Raw genomic sequence first — 21,376 nt, 5'->3', positions numbered from 1 at the left:
GCATATTCCTCACTATTAACAATCATCTCTTGACCAAAATTTAAGAAATAAGGGGTATACTGAGCAGACTCATGGATAGAGGACCTCATAGCCATACCTATTTCCGACAAATATTTGGGCCAATCAGAATGCTTCTTTTCGATGTATGCCCTAATTGATGTTATGATTGTTCGATTCGCCCTCTCCGTAGGGTTACTCTGAGGAGAATATGCTGGAGTTAACCACTGCTTTATTCCCAAATCCGCCAAAAAAGACTTGTATGCTGTTGAACTAAAGGCTGGACCGTTGTCGCTAAAAACCACTCGTGGGATGCCAAAAATCGGAAATACGTACGTGGACAAAACTTTAATTACTGTAGTAGTTGTAGCATTTCTTAGTGGATACAGAAGAACAAATTTAGTGCACCTGTCTATGATGACCAACAGTTGACGATATCCCTGAGAACTCTTGGTTAATGGGCCCACAAAATCCATAGCGATATGCTCCCATGGTCGTGAAGCACTCACATGAGATCCCATTGGCGGAGTTAGCGTGATATTTGGAGATTTTACTGCTTTGCACACTTCACATTTCTTAAGATAATTCCTCACATCAGTTCTCATGGACGGCCAATAAAACCTACCGCTTATGCGTCTGTAAGTTTTAGCAAATCCAAGATGAGCTGCATTCGGAGAATCGTGATATTTCTGAATAAGATCCTTCACTTCAGAACGACGAACGCAACATTTCCACTTGAAGCTCGTTGTCTTTAATGGACTAACAACTCTACAGTGTTTGAATAAATTGCCGTCTTCTATCTTGAATTCAGGAAACTTATCAGGCTCCTTTTCAACGCCTTGCTTCGTCTCATCGTACCATTTGTCTTCCATCGCCGCTATTGAAGCCACATTTCTAGACAGGGCATCCGGCACTACCAATTCTCGACCAGGTCGGTGGGCAATCTCAAAATCATACTGTTGAAATTCCATGATCCATCTTCCAATACGACCCTTTGCCTCCTTTTGTTTCAAAATATATACCAACGACGAGTGATCTGTTTCCAACCGAAACTTCTTATACAAAAGGAAGGGAGCGAACCTGCGTAAGCAAATAAGACAACCGTAAGCTTCTTTCTCAGTCGTATGATAACCCTGTTCAGCGTCAGTAAATTTCTTAGAAACATAACAGATTACCTTCTCTTGACCATCCTCTTCTTGAATCAACATACCTCCAGCACCTACATCACTCGCATCCGACCTAACAATAAAGGGTTTCGAATAATCGGGGAGTTTTAAAATTGGGGCTGTAGTTAGCAATTCCTTTAGCTTACCAAATGCTTCATCCGCCTCTGGAGTCCATATTATTCCTCCAGTTTTTCCTTTTCCTTTTAAAAGATCCGTTAAGGGTTTAGAAAACGTCGCATATGAAGGCAAAAATCGTCGGAACCATCCAATCATTCCCAAAATTTGTCTTAATTGGGTGACGGTACGTGGAACTGGAAGATTGATGATCGCCGAGACCTTAAAATCATTGGTGCCAATACCTTCCGGACTTAAGGTGTATCCAAGATATTCCAATCGATCCGCACAAAATTGAGATTTCTCCACGTTGATAGTTAAGTTGGCCTTACGAAGACGTTCCGAAACTTCCTGCAAAACTTCCAAATGTGATTCAAAATCCATCGTTGCCACAATTATGTCGTCTAAGAAACAAAATACCTTGGGTTCAAGATCCGTACCAATCACTATATTCATAAGACGCGCCATCGTCATAGGTGAATTCATTAATCCGAAGGGCATCCGCATATAACAATACATCTTCCTCCCCGGAATTGCAAACGCTGTTTTTAATTGCGAATTCTCCTCCAATGGTATTTGTAGAAAGGCGTCACTGAGATCAATCGAACTCAAATACTTAAATGTTTCCAAACGGTTGATTATTCCTTCAATATGTGGTATAGGATATGAATCACGAACAGTCACTTTATTGAGCCAACGTCCATCCAAACATAAACGCACTGCACCGGACTTTTTCACCACAACTTGTACAGGATTAAGCCATGGACTTTCTGGACATTCCCGAAGAACTTTTCTATTCACCAGCCTCTCAATTTCCTTATCCACCAGTGGCATTAAATGGTACGGGACCGGTCTTGCATTACGCCGCACTGGTGCAGAATCTCCTGTGTCAATCTTATGTTGTAACACCTGCGTACATCCGAAGAACTCCGGCGTAGTGACGAGAAATGTATTGATGACCTCATCTAATTTCGCCCTATCTTCCGCACACAATGGTATAAATGACGTAAGAGAGCTTTCCACCTGTAAGGAATTTATCAAGGCTGGCGTAAATCCAAATTTATCCCAAAAATTCATTCCTAGTGTTAATAAATTTCGAATTCCAGGAACAACAAGAACGGTGATTAATTGAGTAATTTCGTTGTATGTAATGGGAATATCTACTGACCCAACACTCCTTTGGCAATTTCCATCGGCGACTGTAATCACTCCTGTAGATGTTCTAGGGATTAATCCTAAGTCTGCAAGTAGTTTTTCGGAACCTTCTCCCAACACTGTGCAACTAGCACCGCTATCCATAAGTCCAATGATCTCAATATTAAATATTTTCACCTTTAAATGCGGTCTAGGATCACCTTCAAACTTTTGAAACACCGGAACTTCAATAATTTCATCCACATTTTCTTCACCACACAATATTTGATCCACAGATATAACTTCATTAGGGACACTAACTTCTTCACATTCAATTTCATCACTTTTAAACATAACATCAATTAAATCATTCACCACACTCACATTATCATTCCCATTATTTTCGTGAGGGGAGCTTTCAAAAGCTTCATTTAGTTCTATTAAATTGTTTTCGACTTCGGATGTAGCATTCAATGAGTCGACTGTTCGTTTCCCGAAGCACTACAGTTGGGGCACGTACGGGTTATCACTCCCGGTTTACAGCACTTAAAGCAACATACACGTGGTCGAAACATACATGCACGGATTTTATGCCCAGACTTTTTACAAAATATGCACACTCCACTGGTATTTTCACCTTCATCACCTCGCGAAGATCCTTGCGCATTTGTATCACTAGAATCACTCACATTAGCAGAATCACGTGAAGAACTGGCATTCGTAGAATTACTTGCGGCTGAATTTCGACGATTATTCGAGGAACGTTTTGGTATTGCACCACCACCGTTACCACTGCGAGCACTAGCAGAAATCGCATTCACTTCACGTCGTTCTGTATACGCGTACGATCGGTTGCGTTCCACCAGCTTTAGTTTTTCACAAAGCTCTTCCACACTGTGAATTTCCACAAGTAAAAGTGCATTTCTCAAGCTCGAGTGCAAATTTCGGCGAATTAATCTCACTTTTTCCACTTCTGATAAATCACCTTCTAACTCCTCAAATAAACTCAACATTGCCGCCACAAACACCTCCACATTCTCATTCTGCCCTTGTTTTCTCTCCTCAATTCTTTTGCGCACCGAAAAGTCCGATTCACTATCATAGAAGGCATTTAAAAACCGTACACTGAATTGTTCCCAAGTGCAGTTCAGCAACACATGTGAATATGAATCGTACCACGTCAATGCTCCACCACTCAGCATAAATCTCATGCTCCATTGTACTTCTTCCAGCGAAATTCCTTGTATCATTGCCATCCGTTGAACTTCTTTGAGGAAAATTCGTGCTTTTTTTCCTCTCCTATCTCCAGAAAAACTCAAATTCCAATCCTTAACATGCAGAGGTTTCAATCGACGACCTCCAACAGAAGAATTCGGAGTGGACTGACGAGGGGGCATAGGGTCCTGTCTCAACAAAGGGGGTTCAAAAGAAAGATTTCTTCTGGGACCAACGGGATTTGCTCTCGAAGATGCTACAGGGTGTTCCACAAACGAATTTTGAGCACTGCGTTGTTGAAAATTATCTAATTTTGTACTTAACAAATTCATCATGTTTGCCAAATCTTGAATAATTCCATCGTATCTCTTTAATGCATCGGCATAATTCATTTGATTGCTTGGGGAATGATTACCCTGTACCTCCAAATGAGGATTAACATTGAGATTATTATTTGAGAAACAAAAAATTGGCTCAACATTCGCAGCAGTTGATGCGCTTGTATATGTGGGTTTTGATGTACCCTTATCATGCACCTCCACCGTCGAATTGGTGGCCATAGAAAAAGTCGCATCACTCTCATTTGGTGGTATTTGAGCACCATTGGATTGGGCAGCGAATAAATTTGGGGATTTTTCATGTGTGAAATTTTGTTTTAAAGCGTTTTTTGCAGCAAGTAACTCTTTTAACACTCTATTTGCACTAATGCGTTTCGGGTCTCTTGCATCAGATGTAAATGTGACTTTATTCTCAATATGTTTTAATTTGGCCAAATAATTATTATATGAGCCCCGAGTCAAAGCATTATTCTTTATATCATCACTGATTTCTTTACACAATTTAATCGCTTGATCACAAACTTCACCAAGATTACCCTCAATAGGTTCAGGCAATCTACCTTCTTGCAATAATGTAATTAAAAATTCGCGACATTTATCAACTGTCCAATTTGCACAGTCGAAGCCCCTCGCAGTGAGCTCCCAATCCAATTCATCTGGTGCCAAAACTTGCACCATCCAACCCTCCATTTCTCACAAAAATTTTTTCTACAAGGAAAGGGGAAATAGAAAAAATAAGACAGTGGTCGCTAGTGCCGCTCAAAAAAAATATTTTCTTCACAAAAACCAAAGGCAAACCGCCCACTCGCCACTCAAAGATAAAAAAAATTACGAAAAAAAAAAATCTTGAAAATCTCATAAAAAGAAAAGAAAATCGCGAATGAGTTTAATTTAAAGTGAAAGAAAATTGAATAAATTTATTTTTAAGAGAAAATTCATCAAAGAAAATCACTGAAATTTTCCCGAAATTTTCAAACACCACGTGTGGGCTTGAAAAAATTGCAAAAAATCACTTTTATTAATTAGAAAAAATTCGAGAAAAATAAATTTAGCGGATTTTATATTGAACTTTAAACTGAACACTAATTAATTTTAATAGATTTAATTTTTAAAGGAAAATTTTAATTTTTAGACATGAGAAAAATCCGCGTGGCGTAGAGCCAAAGTTGGGCGCCAATTTGTTACAGTGGACTTTATGGGGCAACTTGCCTTTAATTTTGTTGCGATGATGCTGCTGTGCTGCCTGCTGATGTTCCTTGGGAGGATCCTTCGTCCTTCAGGCTCCTTAGACACTTTTATATTTTTTTCTGAAAATAAAGACACACAACAACACACGCGACCAACACACTGTACATCACGGGGGAGACTGACTAAAGACTGTGGCTGGGGAGTCTGGGAGATGCTCTGCTCTTCAACGGCGGAAACGCCGTTGAAGGCGTTTTTGTAGATTTTTTTAAAAATTGCAACCGTAACAGCCCCATATGTGAAAAGTCTTAATCAAACTTTCTTTTAATTTAAAAAGCGAGGTATAAAGTCAAAAATTAAAAAAGTAAACATTTCCACAGAGCCGTTCATCCGATTTTCATTTCCTTTTGCAGAAATTGGGTAGAAATTAATCAAATTGCTTGAGGAATGAAAGCTCGCGCTGCTTTGGTATGGAATTCAATGATTTCCCTTTCTTCAAAAAAATCTCAATGGAATTTGCCGAATTGTTGAATTTCTCGCAAGTTGGACTTGTAGAAAGCCCCGAAAATTCAGATGGAAAGAATTTTTCTCATGGGACGGGAGGGAAATGGCTCTCAATGCCGAAGATATCAACCCCTCGGCATTGTGGAATGGCTGTGGGTGCCGCAGAAGCCGTTTCCAAAGAGAGAAAGCATGTGAGATTCCAGCATGAGGATGAGCACCACGTCCACCCACAGACCGAAGCACATCAGTGGGACTCCCTGCTGGGTGCCTGTGGTGTACTCAAGAGTGCGAAGGAATAGGAAGGGCGGCAAAGTTTTGTGGTGTTGCTAGTGAGAAAAATGACAGGAATTTCAGCAGCACCATCATAGTCTGGTGGAACATTAAAATCATTCTTCTTACATTATAGATGCTGCAGGGAGGGTATAGGATGCTAGCGTTGCGGCGCGAGGTCTATGTGTGTGTGGAGTAATTGACACAAATTGCAGGCGAAAAAAATATAAAAGTAATGAATAGCCTAGAGGCGGGTGTGGCTTTTGGCACACGAAAGGTGCGGTCGCGTTTGCAGAAGAAGCGGCGCGGTAGGGAAAAAGGAATGTCGGAGCTGATGGAAAAGTCAGAGGCTATTAAATAGAACTTTGTACTTTGTTGCCTTTTTCCCTACACCGCGCACCCATGTTTATTGCCACTAGACTTTTATCCACAATAAATATCCATCAAGGAGAAATTCCTTTTCATATGATTTCCCCACTTTTCACCTTTCCTTCGTCGGTGCTAAAGGTATACGTATAAAAAGAAGGAGAATCACACGGCAGCGTATAATTTCAAACACCCTCACTTTCGACGGGAAAATTAGTGCCCTCCACTGTAGCCATTCTAATGCGCACCCTTGACTTGGATAAATATCAAAACACAAACCGCCGTTGGAACACACCTTCACATGACGACATGTCAAAGTCAATAAGTGCTCAAGCTTTTCCGCACATTTTCACCCTGCAGGACGGTACGGGTTTGCTATATGCGCGCCGAAGAAAGTCAATATCATGAAGGTACAACGCTCAATCATGCAAATTGGTTTCAAATTTTCACGCTAATGCTCATTGCGTGATCACGTAAAGCTTTCAATTTAGTCATTTGAGAAGGAAATCAAACGGAAAAGCCTCAGAGAAAGCTTATTGCTGCACATTATTCAATTCCTCTAAGTCCCTGTGTGCATGAAAGATTTCAACATTGCAATAATAATAATATCTTCGCGAATTGGGGGCATTGATTTTGAAATGTCTGCCTAGTGGGCCTGTAAATGCTAAAATTGATGAATTTATAATGAATGTAATAGCATTGGAGGAATGGAGAATGAATTACACAAAGAGATTGAACTGTGAGTGTGCACAACATTTCCCTTTCCCTTAATTAATTATGTATCTTGAGCTGTAGATAAAATTTGAGATGGTTGGCAAGTAAAGATGTAGTTCGAAACGATGGTCAACTGGAATATTAAATATTTTCTGTGACTTTTCTGCTCTAAAATAAAAGTTAGACCATTTTGTTCAATAAAATTAACGAAATTGCATTTTTCGAGTTTACAGGGAGAATTTTTGTATGCCTCACTAAATATAATCGATTCTACGAATTGTAAAAAAAATCATTTCATACATTTCATACTTCAATAAAATTTTAATATGTAAATTCAAATGATTTTTTTTCAAAGGAAAAGGGAAATGTGCTAATCAAAGGCAATAATGATGAATTTCAAATAAATGCCATGTATACTTTACTTTGTATCAAACATGTAATTTTCAATATCCCCTTTCATACTTTAATTAACAAAAAATAAACATTATAGACGAGTAATCAATGTATTGAAGGAAGCTTTCGCGTGAGAGCTTTTGCACACTAACAAAAAAAAACAAGAGCGTAGAGGCAAAAATTCGCAAACAAGGTCAAAAATATGCATTTATGGTACAATTTCCGGATCTTAGGCAACTCCTCCAAAAGTACGCCCCTATTTCATTTTTCAGGTGTTTTAGTGATTGATAGAAATTACAAAAGTTTTTGATTGACGTGAAATAAATTTCAGTTGTGCCTTCGCGATTTGCCGTGGGGACGTTTAAAGGTTCCACATTGAGTTCCTTATCGCGCTGAGTCTTTTGTCGGGTCATTTGTCAAAGGTCCACCCCCGTCAATGGTGAGAGCTTCTGAATTACAATAATTGTGATTTGTGTAAAATACCTGACAATGAGATACCAATTGTCATAGCCAGGTACTACGATTCAGACTTATGGGGTGGGTCCGTCCGTATGACCCCATGGCCCACGAGTAACTGAGCCAACCGTACTAGGATGGTTGGGAGAGAGAGTCACCTTAAGACTCCCGCCAACCCCACACACATAAGCCAATCTGTCCTATACCATGACAGTTAGTACCAGCGGTACTACATTCGGCCATTCCTGACTTTTGTGACGTCCTCGGCACAAGCTAGGAAAAGCAAGACAGATTGACCGAATTTTCCCGTGATCTTCGACCAGTATACTTCGCAATGAATGCGATAACAACTGCGGTCCTGTGTATAGAGTACAAGTCTGTATTAGACAACTACTCTATGCACAAACTGAAAATCATATCCAAGTGTTCCTAATGGAACTTCTTCCAACCAGTATACTTCGCAATTAATGCGATAACAACTGGGTTTATGTGTTCTAGAGTGCAAGCCCGGCACAGTGGACAACAACTCTATAGACAACTGGAAGAATATCAAATTGTTCCTAATGGAACCGTACCTGGTAGTCCAAGTACACAAGGGTTCTATTTGATTTAGTACGCCAGTGCACATGACACAAAATCATCACACCCATGAACCTACAGAAGGTTCTCTTAACACAGCTTACGCCATGTTACTTGTTTCTCATGGAACATATGTCTAGACTTAGCTTACCCAGTTCCAGGAACCGTAAGCTCGTTCCATAGAGACTAGTGTCTCCGAGAAACCATTCGCCGTATGACTAACTATCAAGAACCTTGGATTGATGTTAATCAATACGACATTTCAGGTTTTCAACGTAACAGGCCCACCATGCAAGCATGATGCCTCTCCGCGAAAACCTCGTCATGTTTTATCTATACCAGTAGCATTTACTCACAGACTCATGAATCTCTATATTATCTGATCAACGAAGACTCATGATTGTTGTCTTTAGTATTAACTGGTTGCATAGATACATGACCTAAATGTCTTGTCTAGCTTACAATGCGTCCATTGATCGCCCAGACCTACATTCCTATTCATCCATTCTACCATATCTATTATGACATCAGGTTGGTTCTATGGATGCTTGAAGAGCCAGTTTATCACAGTATTTCTACTGATCACATAAACAGAGTGAATCGCTCTTCCATGTGCACAAGCACCTTTCTCTTCTCCTGATACCTCTATGCGAAACAAGAATCTCAGAGGACTTCCTTTCACCCAGGTATCTAATGCTTCAGTAAACCTGATCAGAAGAGAAACGCTACTTCGACACACTACCTCTTATCAGTGTCCACTATACTGCAAGCTATTCTTCTACGCTTCAGTAATAACAACTATTTATGTACCAAACAAGTACCTTTCTCTTAGTATGATACCACACCAGTGATAAGAGCGATAATCTCGAAGAACTTCCTTCCGCTCAGGTATCATAAGATGCCTCGGTAGGCATTGCATAAAAGAGACGACCTATGATACAACGCCACTAGTCCGTTTCACTACATTCAAGCCCTAACTATGCTTCAGTGAAACAACTCTTTTATCTACCCAGAAGCACATTTCTCTCTCTCTCTCTCTCTTGATACCAAATTATACAAAGCCAAGATGTTGAGGATCTTCTTTTCGCCCTGGTATCATGTGCTTCCCTGAACATCGATCCTAAAAAGAATCACTTCTTTCCTCAACGACTCCCATTTGCAGAATTTTCGAACCGACATACTTTTTAATTGCAACCAATTTTTCCTTCAGCTCCTTTGTTGCCTAAGAAACCAAAAATCAGAATTCTCCCATTTTTTTTTTTCGAAATTTTCATTTTTTTTTTTTTTTAAAGTATTACTCAACTGAACTTCCCTGAAAATTTCGCTACTTGGTCTCTTAATCTTCATGCAACTTAAAATCCATAAAACAACCATTTTTTTTTTTTTATTTCATTCCTTTAATGCTGTAAAGGAATCTTGCAATTAACATTCTCTTAAATTCAACATGTTAAGCATAAACATAAAATTCATCAAGAGAATGACAGGGGTTGAAAAGCGCTTTTCAGGGTTAACATTTCAATACCATGGTATAAAACATTTTTTTTTAAACAAAAAAAAAATCATGATACCAAATTCGGAGAATACCACTCTCCTACCAAGAGAAAATACTTGCGATTTTCCTTCTCTTTTACTCCACATGCTTATCCTGCATGCCTTCTTTTTCGCCGAATCACCCTCAGCGTGTCAGGCCGCTGCATGATGCTGACTTCGTTGTGTTGTGTGTGTGTGTGTCGCTGCGTCACGATGTACGCTGCGGAGCTCTCCGCCACTCGCTGCACACACCCATGCCGCATTCTCTGCATGCGAGCATCGCTGCAACGAGGAGAGACTTCGTTGGTGTGTGTGTGTGTTCCGCGCTCTCGATGCGATGAAGCACTGCGCCGCTCTCGTTGCTCGCACACACACATTTCTTCCTGCGCGCGCCGCTCCAGCGCACGCACACATGACACTTGGCACACTTTTATGTCCCTTTTTCGTCATCAAATGACGCATTTTCCTGCACTCGCGACGGTTTTTCCTTTGCGAAAACGTTTTTCGCATCAAAGAAAACCACGACGGCACTTCCCCTGCCCCGCAAAAGCCCCACGAAGGACTTTTTTTGCATGAATTCCGCGACTCTCAAACATCGAAAATGCCGAAATGTCACTTTTGCTCACTATTTTCGCGACTTTTCCGACGCATTTTCCCCAAAACACGGCGATTTTCCTGTCGCGAAACCATTAATTAGCACGCACGGGTGCTCCAATGCGATCTTTTACGCCGCAAAAGTCCCAAACGGTGGACTTTTTTCCGCGAATTTCACCACGTGACGTCAAAGTAACGCCATGAACTTTTTTCACTCGCGGTTTTCGCACAAATCACGCACTTTTCCACTTCCGCGAACGAGTTTTGGGCTTATCCCACTTCTGAATTGTAAAATACCTGACAATGAGATACCAATTGTCATAGCCAGGTACTACGATTCAGACTTATGGGGTGGGTCCGTCCGTACGACCCCATGGCCCACGAGTAACTGAGCCAACCGTACTAGGATGGTTGGGAGAGAGAGTCACCTTAAGACTCCCGCCAACCCCACACACATAAGCCAATCTGTCCTATACCATGACAGTTAGTACCAGCGGTACTACATTTGTACAAAACTTCCGAAAGTTCCCCACCCCTGTGGCACTTTGGCATTCCCCACGTTTTGTGAGTGTTGATATTAAAATTATTGTGGCGGCGTCATTGAAATTTCACTCTGGAATATTGCCTCATGCTTTTGCTTCTTCTTCTTTTTTTTATATTCTCTCCTCATACCGCCGAAATCTCTTCTTCCCCCAAGAGTTCCTCCGCAATGATAATTTATGATGGTCGGATGTATTGCTCTGAATATCCGCAATTTATTCTCATTAATTTCCTTCCACTTTTGCCGTCTCTCCGTGATCTTCCATCAAAATTATATTTGAGAACCGCTGACGGTGAGAGTGTCAAAAAATTAAAAATAAATTAATGCAAAGTGGTAAATGATTTATATCAAATAATAATCCACTTCTTGAGCATGTTTCCGGTTCACCTTTTCACCCGGATGGTGCCCAAAAGCACGGAACTTTCGGTTGCAGCAAAAAAAAACCAACTTCAGGCAACGAAAGGAAAAAGTGTAAGAAAGTGAATATAGTGCTAAATACCAGCAATAAATCATTCAAATATAATAAAGCCACCCCTTGTGGGGACGGACAAATACACGGGGAGTTTGGGGCGCGTAAACATATGTCTCTCTAGCAATAAATTATTTGGTGTGAGATTTCCCTGCAGCACTCACTTTTGGGTTTGCTACTGAACCATCATAACAATTTGTTTACGACATATTTTTACGACAATGATTAAATACCCAACGACTGTTGAATTTTGTACATTTAACATTCCAAAGAGCCACCCTCTTCTACAGTTTAACTGACAATTATTTAACTGCATGGTATGCACTTAATTGTGCATTTGTGCACACATTTCTTCCCAAATTGTTTTGCCTTTTTTTCGTCATTGTCCCTCTCAGAAAGGATTTCTGAATGTTTCTACGTCTTGTTCTACGTGCTTTTTACGAGCTTTTGAGCTTTTTTAAACAAAAGAATTTGTCGTTTTCTTCCTTGGAAAATGTGGAAACATTAAGAGATATTTTTTATACAGCACAGACATGATATAAAATGGAAAAATAAAATATGAAAGTTACAAAAGCTTTTATATTGTAAGAATTATTAATAAAAGTTTGAATAATTAGTGAGCAAAAGTAAAAGACTTTTTTTGACAAAATGAATAGAATTAATTTGTATTTGAGTTAAAGAAAGAGGATTAAATTATTTAAAACCCTTTTATAAATCCACAAAAAGCTTGTAGATGTACAAAAAGCGCCCTGAAATATTAACTTAAAGTTCTTAAAGCTCAACCTGTTTTAAATGAGAAAAACCATTACTTCATATTCCCAATTTTTTCACAACTAAAACTTACCAATTTGCAAAACTAAGCTTCTTACATTTTTTCTGCCTCAGATAAAGAACTTAATTCACTTTAAGAAACAACCAAAATTGTTGCTCTATATGCTTTTAGAGCACAAAAATAAGCAACAATACATAACTTCTCGTTGTGTGTCCCCAGAAGAAAAGGGCGAAGGGATTAAGTGAGCTAAATTCAGTCAAAGAATGCCGATTTGTGTGGGAAAGATTGGGTGGGAAATGTCAAAGAGCACACAAACCCATGTCATAGTGGCAACGAAATTCCCCTAAACTACCAAATACAGAACCCTCGCATTTTGCAATGTACAGCAGCGTGGGGAAAGGATAGAGCAATTTAATCTGTAACAAGTGAAACAAATCACTTTGTCCCGACAAACATCCCCCCCCCCCCCCGTTTTTTAAATGGCTTGCACGGGAAGCCTTCAAGAGGGTAGAAAAAAAAGATGGCAGATGAATGAAGCTCATCCTCTGAGCAATATTATAATGACAAGAGCAGTGTTCGTGTGTCACAGCAGAGCCAGCGGAACCCCCACGCCGCTCATTCTTGGGCCATTTGTATCTCTTTCACAGGAACGGGCAGGGGGTGGGTTTGGGTGCATAATAGACATGCATTGTGGATGATGGCAGTTATGGAAGCAGACGTGGAATAAAAAACTCTTGTCACATTATCTCACCAAAGTGAGGATGACACGGGGAGTATGATTGCGGTGGGGTGGAGCGCAATTGTGGGGCCACCCGGTTGGATTTTGTTTGCCAGAATTACAATGGTTTGCAACTTCAATGAGGGGATTTTCACTGTGAGGAAATCATCAAGCAATGTGTGGTGGTGGCTTTTAAACGATGCACACTCACTTTTCATCACTCCATTCGCTATGTTTTCGTTTGCCAGCGACAAAGAGGCAAATGAGGTACATTGCAGATGGGATCTCTCTGTCAAATGTAGGCAGAATTTGCTATAATACTTCGAGTGAGAGATATTAATCACAAAATGACCAATGTAAATCTGATGATGATAATGCTGTAATCTTCTTTGAGTTTCAATTTTAACACAGAGCTTTAAAGCTCCATTCATTTCCCTTCTGTTAAATATTAATTGAAAAATAAAGGATTTTATTAGGAATTTATTTTAAAAAAAAATCAAAGTTGTTCTTTGTTAATGTGACAAACTTTACATAGGAAAAACATCTCAACCACTAATAATAAGTCTGATGGATCTTAAGTTTTTTTTAAACAATAATTTTAAACATTTTTATTTAATAAATTCAATAAATTACATAGATACGTTGCTTGCTGATTTACACAACCGACCTTATAGATAATTTTTCTGCATGATTTTCCAGAAAAGTTTAAAGATGTGGAAACACTGCGTAAAAAAAAGCTCAAACCTGCAACTGATGACTGCTCTTCCCATTCCTAAAAGTGCATCCTTTCAAACAGAAAAGAAGATTACAAAATTCTCCTTTCTCGTACTCTTTTTAATTTTCAAAGGATCATGGAGAGTCTGCAGAAGGTGGTGGTGGTGTATGCAAGCTATTTGTGGGTGGATGATGAAAGGGTGTGGTTGGTGAAAAGATTACAAATGGCATTCAATCACAGTGAGGCGGGGGAAAATTGCTTCAATTCGATGGGTTCATGGTATTATCTTGTGGTAGACAAAGTTTCCTCGCCTAATTTACTCGCCCCCTCAACCCTCCATGTGGCTTGAGAGTCTGGAATTGTAATTAACCCTCACAGCCTATCATCTCATCCCCGCAGAAACACATTAACTCTTTGCCATTTGAGACACCCGGGAGACACCACATTAAACACACATGAATGACGAAGAACACCACCCCCAAAAACCGGAAGGAATTCACCAGGAGGGGGTAGTCGAGACGAGTGGGGTTGGTGTGTGCAGGGTAAAGATTCAAGGAGGCAAAACGACATTTTATCCAATAAAGTATAATTGTGTGCCCTCGAAAATTCTCGCCGGAATATGCTCGTTGACTGTTCACAGATGATAAGTCGCTTTAGCAATTTGGTGAAATTATTTATGTTAAATTCTCATCACGACTCGCACTTCCTCCATCCCCATCCAAAAAACATTCTCCATGCGTTTCTGCAGGCGCTCTTTAATTTATGGCCCCTCAGCGACTCACTGTTCATTAACCACCATCCCCGCGCTTCGTATGGTTCTTTAACCCAAAAGTGCTCCAACAATATTTTCCCCGTTCCATTTGTGGTGGAAAAATAATAAAGACGAATATCTTGGCATAAATAACAAAATATTATACAGAGACTGGCCCAACCCCATTTTTTGGTAGTCCATCATCATCAGAAGAGCCTCTTGCTGCGTAGGGTGAGGTAGATTTGCGTGAGGAAGTAGGAACTCTTGAACTGATTGCTGAGATGGAAGTCAAATCGATACTGACCATCGGGAAATGACGGTGGGAGGAGATCCAGATTCAGTGGTAAATTTATAAACGAATACGTGCCATTCTGCATGGAATGGAGAAAAAACACCACACTCCGTGACTCATAAATCAATCAAATCACCCGCAAAACTTTCGCATTTATACCTCGAATGGACATTTCTTCTTCTCAAAGCTGGAGTACTTCATGGTGTAGTCACCAAATATCTGCAAAAGGGGGTTGTGCCCACGATTCTCCAGGAAAGCACACAAATCTTCCGTATGATCAATTAGGGATTTCCGGTAGACAGTGTACTTGTAGTACGTTACCATTCGCATCTGTGGGGGAAATTTGAATTATTTCTTAATAATTTCCTTTTTAATAAATTTTGACCAATACCTGTAGAGGATCAATATGTGGATTCTAAAAGCTCAAATAAACCTATCTATATCTTATCTCTTGTTGAATTTCTAAATAAAGGTCTCTCTAAGTGATCGTAAATATACATTTTTTTTAACAACTAGGTGTAGCTCCAACAGAGATAAGATTCTAAACGAATTTCAATTGCATTTCTCAAGATATTTTCATTGCTAAAAACTTCCTCCGCCCCATTGAGCGTTTTAGTGATGAGAAACTTACTTTTAGGGAGGTGTAGGTGGTGGGGAAAGTGCACGAGAAGTTGAACATCGGAGGATCGGTACTTCTGTAGATGCCTGAGCATACACTATCCTGGCAATAGTATTCATCAGCAATGCAATCTACTTTGGTAATGTTGATGTTGTAGAGGCCCTTGAGGGAGTCAAACGATGAGGATGGCTTTGAGTGGCATGGCAAAAGGTCATCAATTCACGGCATCACTCACCGCACTTGCACCAGCTACAGTCATCAGGAGGATGGCTACAGACACTGAATGATTCATTTTAGCAGTCACTCAACAATTGGATGTATTTCCATGGAAAATAGGCGTGTTGGCCACTTGTGAATCACAGAGCAATTTCAACGAGACATTTTCCAGAAATCATTTCCCAGCATTTGCGCAATTATTTTACAATTAGTCGCGAAATGGTGCAAAGTTCCAAATTTGTGGCTGAAAATGAATCTCCATTTCTTATCGCTTAATGACATCAAAATGTGCGCAATTGACGGGGCACGGGATCTCCCGTAGTTAGACGCCTTTTCCCACCCATTGAGATTGTAATAGCACAGAATTTTAACACTGTCTGAAGTGTTCCGATATGGTGGAAGTGCAGTGGAGGCGCCGGGTGGTGTAACAGAAAATTCCCATTTTAAAAGTTCCCCACACCAAAAAGCTCAATTTCTATGGCATTTGGGGTGCGGGGTGTGTGACTCCCCTTGCGGAAGGAGTTGAGTATCGAGGATAAATATCGCATCCATTGTCCCAGTTCAAGTGGCACTCTCAGGCAAACCCACACAGCAAATATTCAGGCGGAGATGATGCTATATAACCGAAGTACTGAATTGTGGGTGCTGTGATGAATGTGTTAAGGGGGCAGAGGATGGTGGAGGTGATCCCGCAACAACAATTGAATGTTTATTCATTAAATGAAGATTGAAATCCCTGCAATTGTGTTAAATGTTTACCAGACACTCTGGAACATATCAACGTCTTTCACTCCATGTTTACCAACTTCTTGTCGGTCTGTGTCAAGGCTCACATTCATTCAAGGCTCCATTCCCCATTTTACCACTCTCACAAACCCTCAATGCTAACAAAACTTACTTCAAAACTATTAATTATATTACTTTTAGTTCCTCTGAAATTAGCAAAAAAAAGAAACATTATTAATGATAAAAAACATACAAATTTCAAAAATGTTACAGAATTATTAAATAAAAAAAATCGATTGAAATCGCTCTGTTTGTACAAAATTGGATTTTATCTCACAAAGAGAGGAGCTAATAACTCACAAAGTTTTGCCTTTTTTGTGGACATATTCCACCGCTGCGAGTAGTTTATTTTGTTCAGACTGAAAGAGTCATTCCAAAATTGCTACCATTTCCGATTAAGCAACAACTAGTCTCTGTTGTATATATAAAATAAAGGTATATTTATTTTTTTACAGTGAATGAATATGATTGTTTTTGTATTTTGAATTTATACTGTGGTTTGACCACATCAAAGAATGAATACAGATGGTGGGGGGGTGGCAAATGTAAATGTTGGTTTTGTTACATATAAAATTTTATTGTGGAGCAAACTGAGCCCATGAAGGCAGTATTACCATCAACTAACGTGTGGTGGTTTTTGGGAAAATCCTCACCACTCCAACAGTACAAAATTTCCTTTGAACCTTACCTCAGCCTAGTTGGGTAAAAGTTTTCTCCTAATTTTCAACTTGATCCCATTATACAACCAACACCACCCCCCACACCATCGCCCCCAGCCCCAAATTTATGTATTTTAGCATCGCCTTCCATCATTTGCCAGCATGAGAATCTCCTCTAGAGTGCTGTTGTACAAAATAGATGCTTGTATTTGTATATCTCCTCGTGTCCAAATACATAGAGAGATTTTAGCGCAAGAAAATCCCTCAACAAATTCAACCACTTCCGCAGAATCATCCCTTCTCGATGGTTGTTAATTTTGCAAGTCTACCTCCTCTTAAGTACATTTCATTTAGAAATTCAAAAGCCCACACAGAAATGGAGTATTTGATTAGGAAAAGCATTCGTTAGAAAGGTCAAAAACCTCTCTTTCCATTTAATTTTCTTTTTGTTTTCTAATTTTTCTGCTCTTTAACTAATCTTCTGAGAAAATGGTTTTATTATCATCTTATCCATTTTCTTGATTAAAATTGAAAATTCTACTAACTATTTTTCAATTTTACTCATAAAAAGCAATGTTTTCCTAAATAAAAGCATTTTCTTGGCCCAAATAGAGCGTTTTAGTTATTAAAATCAAATATTCTACTAATTAAATCTAGTCTCTAAATTAAAAGAATAACTTTATTATCAGAACGAGAGATCTTAAGAGGACAGACTGAAAATATATCATCAAAGCTTTTCCAAATAAAAAAAAATGAATTTTAATTGTTGATTTATTTAGTCTATCTTGACTTTGTATTTTCAACAACAAAATTATTCATTGGAATTTTGCAAAATAGTCTTTCTTTTTGCTACACCTGCAGACATGTCGCTCACCTCAATTTGCGCTCTTTTTTTATTCTTGGAATAAAGAAGCACAAAATAGCCGCGAGTTGAGAGCCATTTCCATGAAATTGCGTGCTTTTATTTTCTTATCTCACTGTGAATCATTTGTTAACACTAACAATCACTCCTTCGGAACGATTTCTCACCAAACCAGCCTCACTTTTTCTGAGTTCCTGCCCAAGAATATTACGCAATATCTCGTGGGTGGGATTGAAAAATTGGTCAGGAATTTCCCGAAGAAGCAAAAAAAAAAGAAATCCCACAAGTGAAGAAAATGTTGAAGCAGATGTCATTGGAATTCCAAATTCTGCATGAGTGCTTGCTTCTTGTGGGGAATGCAACGAAGATGAAAATCTTTGCAGTTGGTATGAATGTTGTACGCCACCCCCCGAAAAAAAAGGCCAAAATGTATTCAGAAGACTTTTATTCGGGGAAACCTCTGTGTCTCTTCCCAGACATTTTAATCTGCTTACATTTTGGATTCTCTTACAACGTCTATCTCTAACCCTTTCTCCAGATGTGGAAACAATATTTGCAATTTCAGTGGGATTGGGGTGGAAAAGGCAAAGGTTGGTGGCAAAGGCGATGGTCTTATTGAGGGATTATGTATTGAAATTAGAATACAAAATTGATTTTTCGGTGTTGCTCGTTGTTTTTTTTTTCTTCGTCCATTGCATCCATTCCTCCAGTGTGCTGAAGTGTAGTGTTGATTTAATCAATTACCCCAATGGATTGAAATGGGATGAATTTCACTTATAATTTGGTCATCAATTGGTGATGGATTTGGGGTGAGACAGCATCATTGGTTTGCACCCACCAAATCCATCGGGGCGCATATTCTTCCCACAGATCTTATCTTGCCAAAGGTTCATGCCACGATGCCTCCTTCGGCGTCGTCCATCGACGGTGGGTGATGAAAGCAGCAAAAGTGCCAAGAAGAGCACCAAGATCGTCCTTAGTAATTGCATGATTCTATTCCGAAACTTATGTGGTACACTGGGCAGCAATTAAAAGTCACTTTTACAGTCCACAACACAAAAACTCCGTCAACTATGTCAAGCACAGCGCGCGTTGTCCAAAGTGCTACTAATTAGTGTGGCGTGTCTTCCTTGAGGTTTTGTTGTGCGAAAAATCAGTTTACAGTCAGCTAAACTCCCGGCCAGATATACAATCTCCCGCTGACGTCAGTGTATCGATAAATGGATTCGTATGAGTGTAGCACAGCCATAAAAAAGAGATGATTCAGTGAAACTTCTCATGGGTAAGTTCTGCTTTTCTGCTGAAAAAAAATGTAAGAACACAGATAAAAAGTAATTAGTCCCACGGAGAGCTCATCACCCTGCCTTAAAGTCTCTACTGGATGGGTTTTTTTTTTGTCTTCAGCGGACCTATCTCACGGAAATTTAAAGTATTTCTGCGTTTCACGGTAGACTGGGGCGCACTCGCATAAAAAAGTCTTTTAATGGAGATAAGGTGTCTGTGAAGAAAAGTTGAGAAGTAGGTAGCAAGTTGTACCTTTATGGCCAACATAAGTTCCCCCCAAAACCTTTATTAGGTCTTAATTCTCTATATTGGGCCTGTCTGTAAATCCCACATTATTGGGGCTATAAAAATTAGGATTGACTATGAATAAAAACATATATAGTCAAGTCATCGTTTTGAAAAGCAATAAAAGTCATGAATGTATTCTTCTACGAAAATATTATTCATTTATCGTGATATTTCTTATTCAAAATAATTCCTATTAATTTACTTATAATTTAATATCAAAATGAATAAATTATGCTGAAAGGGGAAAGTCTCTTATCTACAGAAACTTGAATAATAAGAGTTAGTCAATGAACAAAATAAAATGAAGTAGATATTGACATTTTCAGTATATTGATCATGAAATAATAATTAGAATTTTGGGGATTTTCGTGGAAATTATTTATGAAAATATCAAGATCGTGGATAAGATGAAAACATTGTGGAAATTGACCAACAATTTATCGGATTAACAAAATAATTTATAGAATTTATGAATCATTTCGAAACTAACAATCCGTGACATTTTTGCGTTTTATCAAAAATACATAATTTATCATTTTTTTTAATGATTATGTTGTTGTGTTATTTATGTTTATTTGTTTACTTTTAACCATTAATATCGCTCATAATTTGGAAGGTAAAAAATGTTTCACTGTTGTGTCTTTCTAATCTTTTGAAGCTTTTAATTGATCCCTGTATTAAACAAGTATCTGGGGGGCTTTCAATTAAATTATAAGACTATTTTCAGAATTGGTAAAAGCTCCGAAAGCTCTTACCATCGAATTTGCTTGCTTCTTGAGAAAAAAAAATTTTGTTTAATTCGAAAGGTGATTTTTTTTAAATAAAAGAAATATCAACACTTAAAAGAATATTTCAATGCAAAAAATAAATTTCCTTAAGAAAACACATTAAAATACGATTTCTGAGATTTATGAAATTCTAGAAAGGCAAAACTTTTAATCAAATTTAAAAAGAAAATAAGATAAAAATTTCTTTGAAAAAATTATTTCAAATTATGAAATGACTGTAACTCTTTCATCTCTTAATCAATCTGGAAACTCCTATCGAACAAATCACTTTCAAATGTATTCTCACCAATAAAACCTTCACTTTTATCATGCCCAAAGCGCCCACCATAAAATATTTTTTCAAGTGATTGAAAATTGCGAAAGTACACTACCAAGAATTTTCAAAGAAGCTCCCAGAACTTACGCGTTGTTAGTTGAGCACTAAGAGAGCATACAACGTGTGAAAAAAACTTAATCTTATCACGCCTCTCGAATTGATTAGATAGACAAAGCGAATGGGTTATAGGTACGGAGAAAATGAGTATTGTGAGTATACCTTTTTCCAATAATGTGGAATTATGATTCGTATGTATTATTACCTTGGTGATCACTTGAATATGTTCACTTTCCGACACCGTCCGTGCTTGTCCGCCATGGTGTTCTCGGAGCACTTTGGCTTATCGGGCGCCACGAAAATCTGCGCCCCATTTACACCCTGGTTAGGTCGGTAGAAAATCACACGCCTCGCCTCCGTGGCACCGAACACGAAGAGCACCAAGAAAATGAGAAGAAAAGCGTGGGATTTCATGATCTCTATTTGTGTGACACTATCAGGCTGTCTGTCGCGAGCACTTGGGTGATATATCGACTAACGTGGAATGCCGGTGAATTTGTGATACTTTCGCCGTGCGCCGCGCGCCTTTTAACTGAAAACACTTCCAATCGTGAATGGGGTATTAAAGGAGGAGAGACTCTGTCTCTCAGTTTGGAAGAAATCACCTCGGTGTGTGTTCCGGGTGACGCTTCGGGTTGTAGCAAAAGCAAACTAAACAAAAAAAATCCCGGTGCTCTTATCAGCCGGC

At 39.0% G+C, this 21,376-nt stretch overlaps 2 protein-coding genes across 3 annotated transcripts in view; both read right to left on the bottom strand.

Annotated features, from left to right (window-relative positions):
- The window catches only part of LOC129790865 (UNC93-like protein), a 1,060,245-nt gene that overhangs the window by 926,254 nt on the left and 112,615 nt on the right, over positions 1 to 21,376 (bottom strand). The gene's annotated exons all lie outside the window — the stretch shown is intronic.
- LOC129790942 (uncharacterized) lies at positions 14,326 to 16,622 on the bottom strand. Its single transcript, XM_055828796.1, has 4 exons — positions 15,668 to 16,622; positions 15,445 to 15,594; positions 14,973 to 15,143; positions 14,326 to 14,892 (listed from the first exon to the last, which is right to left on the bottom strand). Exons 1-4 carry the CDS (start codon positions 15,722 to 15,724, stop codon positions 14,728 to 14,730), a joined length of 543 nt encoding a protein of 180 aa, XP_055684771.1. The 5' UTR covers positions 15,725 to 16,622; the 3' UTR covers positions 14,326 to 14,727.

This window comes from Lutzomyia longipalpis, chromosome 2 (assembly GCF_024334085.1).
Source record: "Lutzomyia longipalpis isolate SR_M1_2022 chromosome 2, ASM2433408v1".
Classification (NCBI taxonomy): Eukaryota; Metazoa; Arthropoda; class Insecta; order Diptera; family Psychodidae; genus Lutzomyia; species Lutzomyia longipalpis.
The sequence above is the reverse complement of the archived record's forward strand: the minus strand, read 5'-3'. Positions and strand labels throughout refer to the sequence as shown.

Coding starts and splice junctions, on each gene's coding strand:
- LOC129790942 (XM_055828796.1), bottom strand. CDS start 15,724: ATGAATCATTCAGTGTCTGTAGCCATCCTCCTGATGACTGTAGCTGGT. Junction 15,595..15,667: donor CTGTAGCTGGTGCAAGTGCG/GTGAGTGATGCC, acceptor GACTCCCTCAAG/GGCCTCTACAACATCAACAT. Junction 14,893..14,972: donor AGAAGAAATGTCCATTCGAG/GTATAAATGCGA, acceptor CATTCCATGCAG/AATGGCACGTATTCGTTTAT.